Raw genomic sequence first — 11,475 nt, 5'->3', positions numbered from 1 at the left:
AGTACTCTTTTAAGATAGCTGTTTTAATTTTTAAAATCTGTGCATGGTTTTTCAGTGTATGCAAACTATTCTGAGAAATGGATAAACTCTTCTGAAGCATGAAACTACAAAACTCCAACCAAGATCCCTTCTTAGTTCCAGACTGAAGGAGAACCACGAGGCATTGCCTTTAAATGTCGCGCACCAGCTCAGGTCAGGCGGGGGGAATTTGCCCTCAAGGACACTACTGGGATAACTGGCTCAAGCTGAATATTGCCTGTATAATAGTATCGTGCTAACATCAAATTTCCTGGATTTGAGCATTGTATTGTGGTTATGAAAGAGAATGTCCTCATTCTTAGAAAATACAGGTAAGTGGTCAAGATGTTTGCAACTTAATCTCAAATGGTTAGGGGATAGGGAATTAATAAAGCAAGATGTGACAAAATATTAACAATCGGTGAATTTTGATAAAGGGGGTATGGGAATTCTTTGCACTGTTCTTGCAATGCTTGTTTTTCAAAATAAAAAGTTAAAAACACATGCCTTCTCAGAGCCTCTCATCCTATCTCTATCTAATGTAAAGAAATTACTCCATCTGCAAATTTTTTTCTTTTTTTTTTTTTTTTAAAGATTTTATTTATTTATTTGACAGAGAGAGACACAGTGAGAGAGGGAACACAAGCAGGGGGAGTGGGAGAAGGAGAAGCAGGCTTCCCGCGGAGCAGGGAGCCTGATGTGGGGCTCGAACCCAGGACCCTGGGATCATGACCTGAGCCAAAGGCAGACGCTTAACGACTGAGCCACCCAAGTGCCCCAAACTTTTTTCTTTTCAAAGATTTTATTTTGGGGGCTCCTGGGTGGCTCAGTTGGTTAAGCACCTGACTTGAGCTCAGGTCATGATCTCAGGGTCCTGGGATTGAGCCTCTTGCTCAGCAGGGAGTCTGCTTCTTCTCCCTCTGCCCCTTATCCTGCCCCTGCTCTCTCTCTCTCAAATAAATAAATAAAATCTTAAAATTTTATTTTACTTTATTTATTTTTTTTTAAGATTTTATTTATTTATTTGATAGAGAGAGACATAGCGAGAGAGGGAACACAAGCAGGGGGAGTGGGAGAGGGAGAAGCAGGCTTCCCGCCGAGCAGGGAGCCCGATGCGGGGCTCGATCCCAGGACCCTGGGATCATGACCTGAGCCGAAGGCAGACGCTTAACGACTGAGCCACCCAGGCGCCCCTTAAAATTTTATTTTTAAGTGATCTCTACACCCAACATGGGGCTCGAACCCACAACCCCAAGATCAAGATCCAGAGTCGCATACTCTACCAATTGAGCCAGCCAGGCACACCTGTAAAACTTCAATTGAGGAACTCTTCTAAGTACAAAATCAATAACCCGACAGATCAGAAGCCTCACCAGCATCTCCCTCCAGCAGAGGGCCCTAGAGCAGCGGCTTTCAAGCTTGGCTTCCTTGCAGAATCACCTGGAAGCTTTGCATAAAGCCCAAAGTGACACCATTGAAAAGTCCTCTACTCATGAACTTGCCACTTACAAAGTTGCATAGTATCATTCTGGGTAGGGTCAGCCTTTTAGACAGTAGACAGATCAAGTAGGCATCTGATGTGAGAAGCCAGAGACCTTTATAGCTAGCTTCCCACCCAGTGTTGGGGAGAATCTTGTGCTATCTTGTCATTAATATTCCTAAGATAGAGAGAGCAAAGAACCTCCAGGGAAGTGCTTTGGTATCCAGCCTCCTAAACAGCTCTGTATACAGATTTTCAATTAAGGGACAGTGTGGTCCAGCTGAGGGAAGCAGTCCCTCTGTTGGGTTTCAGTAGCATCTTATTCTTCATGGCCACCAGCAGAGGGAGCTACATACAGAGCCGGTGGATGCAAACAGCTAGGCTATATGGAAACACGTGGAAATGCTGAATCACCAAGCTGAGCTGCGTGAGGTTATAAAGACTGGGTCACACCTCTATCATTTCCTGATCTGATCACTTCCCTGCATTCCTCACTGGACTGGGAGCTCTGACCATGTCTGATTTCCCTTCTGTCTGGAGAGTCCTGTACACAGTGCCCAACACAGCAAGGCAAATATTAACTATCGTTGCTGTTTTGGGCACCTGACAAATGAATATTCACCAGACTGACCAAATGTTATTCACTGGGATTGCCAAGAGGCTGAGATGCTCTCCCCCTCCTTAGGTCCCTCGCGGGGCACCTGAGACATTTTGTTTTGGGCAGAACACCCTTCGCGAAGACCCCTATGTTGGAGAAATCCATCCTCCATCTGCATCTTTCCTACCCGTCTCCCCTCAGGCCCCTGGCCACCCCCAACCTGGGGTGGGCCCAGACCAGGCGGTGAGAGACTCACGCTCCGGCAGGCACAAGTGGCTGGAACTTCCACTGCTCCTCCTCACAGTCCAGGAAAAGCCGGTTCATGATCTTGTTCTTCTCCTCAGGGGGGATGAAGTTCTCGATGATTAGGTACCTGGGAGCAGGAATGAGGTAGAGATGGGGAACTGGGGAGTGAGAGACCACAGGGGACACGTGAAGGTTGAAGCAAGAAGCAAAGAGGCAGAGAGAGCAGCGGAGATGGAAAAACCAGAAAGTCGGACGAAGAGAGGATCCCTACAGCAATCACAGAACTTGAAATCCCTGCTTCCAGTGCAAAGGCTGTGGACTCAGGGCCTTAGCGGTTACTCTTGGCCAGCACCCAGCATGCACTTCGGGGGCCTCATCATTATGGCAGAGCAGAGGAAGGAGAAGGAAACAGAGGAGATATAAGCAGCTCTGGAACTTAGACCTCGTCCTCACCCCTCAGACACATTCTATTCCTAAGGGATGTGGACTCCTGGGGGAATAGACGCCTGGAATGAGGCCTTGAAGAAGGAAATAAGCCCCTCAGGGAGAGGCCAGGCAGTGAGGGATGGCTGTGAGGACCAGGAAGGGGAAGAGGAGGGGGCCCTACTTGAGCTTGAGCTCCCGGGTCTGCTCATTCTGCGCCTCCTCCAGGTCCTGCCGCACGCGGATGTACTCATCATGCTGGTCCTGGATCTCTGCCTTCACCGCCTGCAGCTTGGCGTAGAGCTGCGTGGGGACAGGCGCCGCTCAGAGGCTATGCAGGGTGGCGGCGAGGCCCCTGTCACCTGGCCCCGGGCCCTGACGCTGCGGGCTCGGCCTCCACAGGCCGAGTCCAGGGGGAGGCCCCGGTCTGAATCTCCCTCCTGCCCCACCACAAATGAGGGCAGGTTATTTAACGGGCTGTCCTGTCCCTCCTACCCTAGGGCCTGTTACCTGCTCCCCGTCCACTGTTTTCAGCCTTGTGGAATGTTCAAACTGAAAGGGACCCGAGAGGCCTTTTAGTCCCAACACCCTCTTTTTATAGAAGAGGTGACTCAGGTACACAGTTGCTCAAGGGCACACAACTAGTTAAGAGAAGAGTCTGAATCAGGACCCAAGGACAGAACTGCTGTGCAGGCTCTGGGTGGGGGGGGAGGGTAGGAGGTCGGGGGCCTAAGCCAGTTTGGAAGGTGACCCGCCCCACTTCTGCCTCTTTAGGGGCTCTCAAGAATGGGGGTGTGGAGCGCAGCAGAGAGCCTGCTGTCCCGCTCCTCACCCGCCAGGAGGTACGTATGTCCCTGGAAACTGCCCCTGTGGCTGGGCCTCTGCCCGGCCTGCTCTGGGCCAGTCACGTCGGCACCCCAGTGGGTTTTCCAGGTTCTTCCCAGAATCTGGGCTGGAGTTTGCTGCTTCCTGTCCCTGTACATGCCCTTCCCTGGCCGTGGACTTTGCAGGGTTCCGGAGATCAGACAGTCTCATCCCTTCCCACGTCCACGGCGGCCTGCGGCTCCCCTCCCAAGCTCCCCCAGGCTTGTGTCTCCTCAGGCCTCCTTGACACTCCTGTCCTGGGCCTGGCTACCCAACCATGACCCACTGATGACAGTGTGCAGGGGAAGTTACCCAGCGCCGTCAGGATGGCAACAGGAGACTGGAAGTGAAGGCCTTCCCAGCCCACCAGGCCCAGCCTGGCCCAGGAGAAGAGGCGCTCGTCCCCTCCAGCACCAGGCCCCCGCCTTCCCCCACTCCTCACCCCGGCAGCCCTGGCGAAGTCACTCAGGCTTCAGCGGTTCGAGCAACGCGGGGAAGGGGGCCCTCCCTATAGCACAGACCCCTCGGGTGGGTAAGTGTCTTGGGCAGAGGCTGCCAGGCCCTCAGCCCCCTGCGGCCTCTCACCTTCTTGAGTTTCTTGGTTTTGACCTCCACCTCCTGCTGCAGGGATGTGTAGGTGCCCCGGAGCTCCATGGTCTCCTCGTCACGGAGCATCATCTCCTGCTGCATTTCCCGCTCACGGCGTTTCTAGGCCAAGGCAGGGCACAGGGGCTCAGTGGGGCGGCGTGTACCAGGGAGGGCCAAGGGAGCTCAGGGGACAAGCTCATGCTGCCTGTCACGGGATCGGGCTCCACGGCGGCCACAGAGGCCGGGAAGGAGAGAGCGGCCCATGGCCCACAGCCCCCGCTCCTGCCCGTCGTCAGCAGAGCCTCTCCGAACCTTCTTCTTAGCTCATATGGCCGTGTCTTTGCCAACACTGGCCCCCCGGGATGGAGACCCCAGCCCGAATAGCTGGCGCATTCTAGGAGTGTTGAGCCGACGTAGACTGGCATCATACTGGCTTCCCAGCTGCCTCACCCCCTCCCCACGTGGTATCACAGACGACTGGTAGGACCAACTAATTGTGGTTCTTGAAGATTTAGGACATCATCATACAGTTGGCAAAGAACTTACACCCTATGGAAGGCCCAGGAATTAACACGAGGTGCCCTGTATTGGCTGACATCATGGAGAACCACCACTTCCTCTCACCCCTTAGCTGGCAATGCCCTTGACAGAGGCAGGCTCCTGGGCTGGTGGACCCAAGGGATCCAGGGCGGCATGTCTTAGGTTCTTAGCACTATATTCCAGGGATGTTGAGTCCATGATGGCTCACGGCCCTGTGTCCTCCAGACGAGACCTCAAAGCCATGCGCTCCCATGAGACCTGAAGCCCCCAGCCCTACCTGCTCCGCAATCTCCTGCCTCTTCAGTTCCAGCATCTTCTGCTGCTCATTGGTGTGATCCATGATGTTCCTGCCCCCGATGAGCAGCTTGCTCTCCATGGCCTGCGAACACAAGAGGGGTTAAGAGATGGGCTTTTCAAAGATGGCCACAGCATCACCAGCTTGAGAGGTTTGGCTTCCCTGCTCTGTGGTCCTTCCAGGAGTGGACAAAAGATGTGTCCCAGATGCGGCCTCGTGGCCCCCACTGAGAACAAAGTTTCCCCTCCAGCCTCCTGGGCTCCAGCCTACTGCCCCCATTGTCGATAAGACCATAAGAGAGGGCATCCCTCAGGGAATAGAGGCACCTGATCTGTTTGCTTTGGATACAGATGGAAGGTTGGTTCACCATGCCTGGGAGGGGCGTGCAGGAGGCTTTTGAATCCTGGCGCTTAGCTCCCAGCCAGTGTTCAAGAGTGTGGAGCAGAGACACGGTCACCGGGCAGCCCAGCTCTTCAGCTAACTGGCTCCTGGCTCAAGAAGAGGGCTCTCAGCACAGATGTAATCTTCAGTGACATGGAAAGCAGAAGAAAAGCCAAGGGGAGAAGACTCTGCAGCACTAAGGGGCAGTGTGAGGCCCCAGAAGCTGCATGAGCTTTGGAGATGGCCAGAGAGACCGGTGTTGGGCCCACTAAATGCAAGGCCTAGACCAAGGCACCCCCTTCGGCTCTCACATCTGAAATATCGGAACAGCCTCTGTTCCAGGATGGCTGACAAATATTGCTGAGTACTATTCTCGAGGGGCTGAATTAAGCCCTTAACAAACACTGTCTCCATCCTCACCCTAAGAGAAAGCTACTATTACTCTCCCCACTTAACAAATGAAGAAATTGGGCGCCTGGGTGGCTCAGTTGGTTAAGCGACTGCCTTCAGCTCAGGTCATGATCCTGGAGTCCCAGGATCGAGTCCCGCATCGGGCTCCCTGCTCGGCAGGGAGTCTGCTTCTCCCTCTGACCCTCCTCCCTCTCATGCTCTCTCTATCTCATTCTCTCTCTCTCAAATAAATAAATAAAATCTTTAAAAAAAAACCAAAACAAATGAAGAAATTGAGAGTAACTAGCCCCAGGTCATGCCGCTAGTTAACGAAGAAGTAAGATTTGAACCCACCACCCCCGATCCCACTCCGTGAGCCCCTGTGCTGTGTGAAAGGCCCCCAGCCCCGGGGCTTGGCATAGACACGCCGCAGGTGCCTGTTGAATCTGGGGCTTCACGGATAATGGATTTGTATAAACTGGGTAAACTGTGACACCGTAAAATGCATTTTCACTCCTGCTCATCAGAGGGCACTGCCCCAGGGCACTCTAGCTGTCCTCTGATTTCATCGCCCGCTTCCCGGAAGGTTGAAATCACCTTGAGCCACCAGAAGATACTGGCTGCCTCCCCACTGGAACTTTTCCCAGGGGAACCAGCTGACCTGCTTGTGGGCTCTCGAAGCGGGAGGTGCTGTCACGATGTGGGGCAGGGGGGCCTCCCTCTGCCACCTGTGGAAGCCCCGTCACTGGGGACAGAGCGGGACGGGGGTGGAGGGCTGCTTTTGGGGGGGCGTCAGAGGTTGGGCTGTGTGAGGACGCCACGGGACCCTGCACGAAAGCAGGCCAGCCAGAGCGGCCCCCCGCAGCCTCAGAGGCCAAGGGCAGAGCTGCTGCAGAGCCCGGGGCCCTTGAGAGCCGCCTGTCCTCCCCGCCACACCACTGCCACCTGCAGGCCTTGCTCTGGGGGCCGTGTCTCAGCATCGGGCCCGCCCCCACAGCACAGGCCTGAACTCATCCCAGATGCTTCCTTCTCCCTTAAGCCCAGCAACTGCACGATCCTTGGAGTGAACAATTCCTTAAATTTTGTGCCCTACGCACCTTACCTCCCTTGGCCCAGGCCCTGCCCGCGTGCGTCTCTTGCCTCCCCTACGCTGGGCCGGTCATCAAATCCCATCAGGTCTGCCTTGTTAGGGCTCGCACCATTCCCACCTCTGCAGCCGCGAATACACCTGCCGATTTCACTGCGGTCCTCATGACTCACCTGCACTGTTCCTGCCATCAGCTCCCCCTTCCATCCATCTCCACATGACACCCGGGGGCATTCACCAGAAACACAAGTCAGAGCGTGCCTCTCCTCTGCTGCAAATACTCAACAGTCCTCCATGCCTTGCAGGATGAAACCCAAAGTCTGCAGCGGCGCCCTGCCCCGTGGGCTGGCCCGGCCTCCCAGCCTCCTCTTACCGCTTACTCCCCATGCGCTCTGCGCTCCAGCTTCGCCTAAAGAATTCCAGCTCCTGGAATGTGCTGGGCCTTTTCACAACACTGGGCTTCTCTTCCCACTCCACGTCCGCCTGGAAAACCACTACTTACCCTGCAAGACCCGGCTGGAGAGACTTGGGATGTGTTCTCCGAGTCCTTCACATCGGCACATTTCCTCCTTTCGGCCTCCTCAACAACCAGGACACGTTCCTATTCTTTCCCTCTCATGGACCATTATTGCTTACATCCTGTCTCCCCGGTGAGCTCCTTCAGGGCAGGGATCATGTCTTACTCAGGTCTCAGGGTCCCGGGGCTTAGCACAGTGCTTGGCACAGAGTAAGTGCTCAGTAAATGTTTGAGGAACTGAAAGGAACCCCTGGGGTCGTCGCAGTGGGGGGGTTCCAAGTCCTTTTCCTGGGCTCTCTTATCCAGAACAGAACTGACCCTTTATCCCAGCTTCTCCTCCTTCAACGGACCAACCCACACACACTGTTGCAGGGCAAAAGGTCAGAGCAGCAGGGTCTGAGCATCTGGGAAGGCTGACAGGAGGCAGGGGATGGGTGTGAAAAGGGAGGAAGGAGACAAGGCAGGAAACCCCCTCCTGCTGGGGCCATGATAACCAATCCCTCTAACTACTGGGTCATGAGATCCTGGGGACCTGGTGTCTGGCCTGGCTTCCTATTCTGGGACACTCCAGCCCTGAGTCCTCGCACCGCCCTTGGTAATTTACAGCATTCTAGCGTTCTTCACTCTGCCACCTCGTAAAGACACTACTTCTCAAGCTTGGTTGCTTTATTAGAATCACTGGGGAGCTTTTAAAATTCCCACTGCCTGGCCACATCGAGTTATTATCTTGGGCCCCTCCCCTCATGAGTGGCTGCAGGAACTCCCACGCCAGGTGCTCCAGGGAGGAGTCTAGTAAGGAGGGCACAGGGCAGCGGCTGATGCCCTGGTCTTTCTGACTGACCCAAGGCTGGGGACTAGGGTGGAGAGACAAGGAACCAGGAGGAAGAAAACCATTGTTTTTTTTGCATGTCGGGTGTTTCACATTTACTTCTAATTACCCTTTAAGAAGTGGGTCTCAGGGGCGCCTGGGTGGCTCAGTCGTTAAGTGTCTGCCTTCGGCTCAGGTCATGATCCAGGGTCCTGGGACCGAGCCCTGCATCGGACTCCTTGCTCAGGGGGAAGCCTGCTTCTCCCTCTCCCACTCCCCGCCTTGTTTCCCTCTCTCGCTGTGTCTCTCTCTGTCAAAATCTTAAAAAAAAAAAAAAAAGTGGGTCTCAGACTCGGATGCATATTAGAATCACCCGGGGAGCTTTTACCAGGCCCAGTGCCCAGACTATACCCCACAGCCGATTAAACTGCGAAGGGGCCGGGGAGTCCGTGATGAGGTCCAGGCATCAGTGGTTTTTAAAGGTTCACATTAAAGAATCACTGTTTTTGGCTCAGGTCATGATCCTTGGGTCCTGGGATGGAACCCTGGGTCAGGTTCCCACCTCATTGGGGGCGGGGAGGGGAGTCTGCTTCTGCCTCTCTCCCTGCTTGTGCTCTCTCTGTCTCAAATGAATAAATAAAATCTTAACAACAACAACAAAAAAGAATCACTGCTTTTTGAGGTCCCCCAGAATCAGTATTACCTGGGGACTTGTTAGAAATGCAGGATCTCAGGGGCGCCGGGGTGGCTCAGTCGGTTAAGTGTCTGCCTTTGGCTCAGGTCATGATCTCAGGGATCGAGTGCCACGTCCAGCTCCCTGCTCAGCAGGGAGTCTGCTTCTCCCTCTGCCCTTCCCCTCACCCCCACCATTTGTGCTCTCTCACTCTCTTTCTCTCAAATAAATAAATAAAATCTTAAAAAAAAAAAAGAAAGAAACAAATGCAGGATCTCAGGCCCTACGCAGACCCAGTGAATCAGAATCGGCTTCGTAAATGAGATCCCCAGGTGGCCTGTGGGACATGCTTTAAGGGCATATACTAACAACACCAGTTTCCTCATATAAGCTCAGATAGGGTAAGTAATCCATCCAAGGTCACATCACGGCCACTCAATTTAAATGGAGAATCCACGTCCAGGTCGGCCTGGCTCCAAAGCCCGTGCTCTTTCTACTCCATACATTCTTTCTGTTCAATGTTTTAGGAAGCAGAAACTGCTAAAAGAAAAGCAACACGTTTCCAGCAGGAGGAAATCACGTCTGACTAATCTCCACAGTTATTCCTGTACTTGGGGAAGAAGTGGGCAGCCCTTTAGGGGTTAAAATGCTCCTGAAATGGTTCTACATCAGAAGTTAGTCCAAGTTAGATGGGGGTGGGGGTGAGGAGACAGAGACAGGGAAGTACTTTCTCATAACGCAGGTGGGGGGATGGGGGGTGGATTAGGGAAAGGAAACAGAAACAAACAGGCATGTCTCTGGATGGAAAAATGTGCAGATATGAAAAGACAGGACTGATCTCCATTAGAAATCATGCAAGAAAGAGCACTGGCCAGACACCCAGCTCCACAGATGCCCCCAGATCCTCCTAAGTGGTAATGTTCGAGAGCATTTCTAGGCCGTGTGAGCTGACAAAAAATGTCAGATGAGCTTCAGTTACAGTTTTATGCTCTAGGAAAAAGTAATCCTAGCTCTACTCATTAAATGATAGCTGTGAGCACTGTCAGTTATAAGCTAAAAAATAAAATAAAATAAATAAATAAAATAATTAAATTTACGGGGCGCCTGGGTGGCTCAGTTGGTTAAGCAACTGCCTTCGGCTCAGGTCATGATCCTGGAGTCCCGGGATCGAGTCCCGCATCGGGCTCCCTGCTCGGCGGGGAGTCTGCTTCTCCCTCTGACCCTCCCCCCTCTCATGTGCTCTCTCTCTATCTCATTCTCTCTCAAATAAATAAATAAAATCTTTAAAAAAAAATTAAATTTAATTTAGTTTAAGAAAGAAAAAAGAAAAAGAAAAGCATGGGGTGGGGAGTAATTCGCTATTGTTCCCAGAAGACATTGGCTTAATATGCCGCCAGAGCTAAAAAGGCCACTAGCATCTGGCCAGTCACCATCATGAAGGCTTTTTGGAAACAAAACAAAAATCATTCTACCCTAAAATAAATTGGTGATGCAGCTGAATCTGGAGTACTGTGTGTAGTCCCTCACTGCGTCTCTGGGGACAGGCAGGAGCGAGAGATCCAGGGAAGGACGGCTAAAACCATCCAAGGGCTATTAAAAAATAGGACTCTTTAGTGTGCAAAGACAAAGAAAGGTTAAGAGGATAGACCTGGAAACTATATGATCAAAATAGGCGTGGGGGAGCCTGGCTGACTCACTCTGCAGGGCATGCGACTCTTGATCTCAGGGTTGTGAGTTCGAGCCCCAGGTTGGGTGTAGAGCTCACTTAATTAAAAAAATAAAATAAAATAGGTGTGAAAAGGAATGATCCAGACTTTTCCAATCAATCCTGGTACACAGAGGAAGAGCTTATACTTTGGACTTTTAGGACAAATAAAGGGACGTTCTACTGTTTATAGAAGGTAATAAATTTATGGAATTTGTTATCTCAGGAGGACTGTATTAAATATCTAAGAGTTTATTAAGGGATTCTAGAGACATTTTTTTTTTTTTTTTTAAGTGAGCTCTATGCCCAAAGTGGGGCTTGAACTCACAACCCAGAGATCAAGAGTTGCATGCTCTATAGACTGAGCCAGCCAGGAGCCCCACTAGGGACATTTTTTTTTTTTTTTTTAAGATCTTACCTATTTAGGGGTGCCTGGGTGGCTCGGTCGGTTAAGTGCCTGCCTTCAGCTCAGGTCATGATCCCAGGGTCCTGGGATCGAGCCCCGCATTGGGCTCCCTGCTCAGCGGGAAGCCTGCTTCTCCCTCTCTCACTCCCCCTGCTTGTGCTCTCCCTCTCTCTGTCAAATAAATAAATAAAATGTTAAAAAAAAGGGTGCCTGGGTGGCTCAGTCGTTAAGCGGCTGCCTTCGGCTCAGGTCATGATCCCAAGGTCCTGGGATCGAGCCCCGCATCGGGCTCCCTGCTCATCAGGAAGCCTGCTTCTCCCTCTCCCACTCCCCCTGCTTGTGTTCCCTCTCTCGCTATCTCTCTCTCTGTCAAATAAATAAATAAAATCTTAAAAAAAAAAGTTAAAAAAAATAAAATGGTGTCATTTAAGAAAAAAAAAGATTTTACCTATTTAT

General features: G+C 52.2%; 1 protein-coding gene across 1 annotated transcript in view; it reads right to left on the bottom strand.

Annotated features, from left to right (window-relative positions):
* The window catches only part of KIF3C (kinesin family member 3C), a 36,724-nt gene that overhangs the window by 9,372 nt on the left and 15,877 nt on the right, over nucleotides 1-11,475 (bottom strand). Inside the window, exons 2-5 of the mRNA XM_006732867.3 lie at nucleotides 5,035-5,136; nucleotides 4,215-4,337; nucleotides 2,950-3,068; nucleotides 2,353-2,469 (exon numbers count right to left, since the gene is read on the bottom strand). Coding sequence (XP_006732930.1) covers nucleotides 2,353-2,469; nucleotides 2,950-3,068; nucleotides 4,215-4,337; nucleotides 5,035-5,136 — 461 coding nt within the window. The remainder of the gene's footprint in view (nucleotides 1-2,352; nucleotides 2,470-2,949; nucleotides 3,069-4,214; nucleotides 4,338-5,034; nucleotides 5,137-11,475) is intronic.

The sequence above is a fragment of the Leptonychotes weddellii genome, chromosome 10, assembly GCF_054177405.1.
Source record: "Leptonychotes weddellii isolate Sample4059 chromosome 10, ASM5417740v2, whole genome shotgun sequence".
In the NCBI taxonomy this organism is placed as follows: Eukaryota; Metazoa; Chordata; class Mammalia; order Carnivora; family Phocidae; genus Leptonychotes; species Leptonychotes weddellii.
Note: the sequence above shows the minus strand (reverse complement) of the source record. Positions and strands in the feature narration are given on the sequence as shown.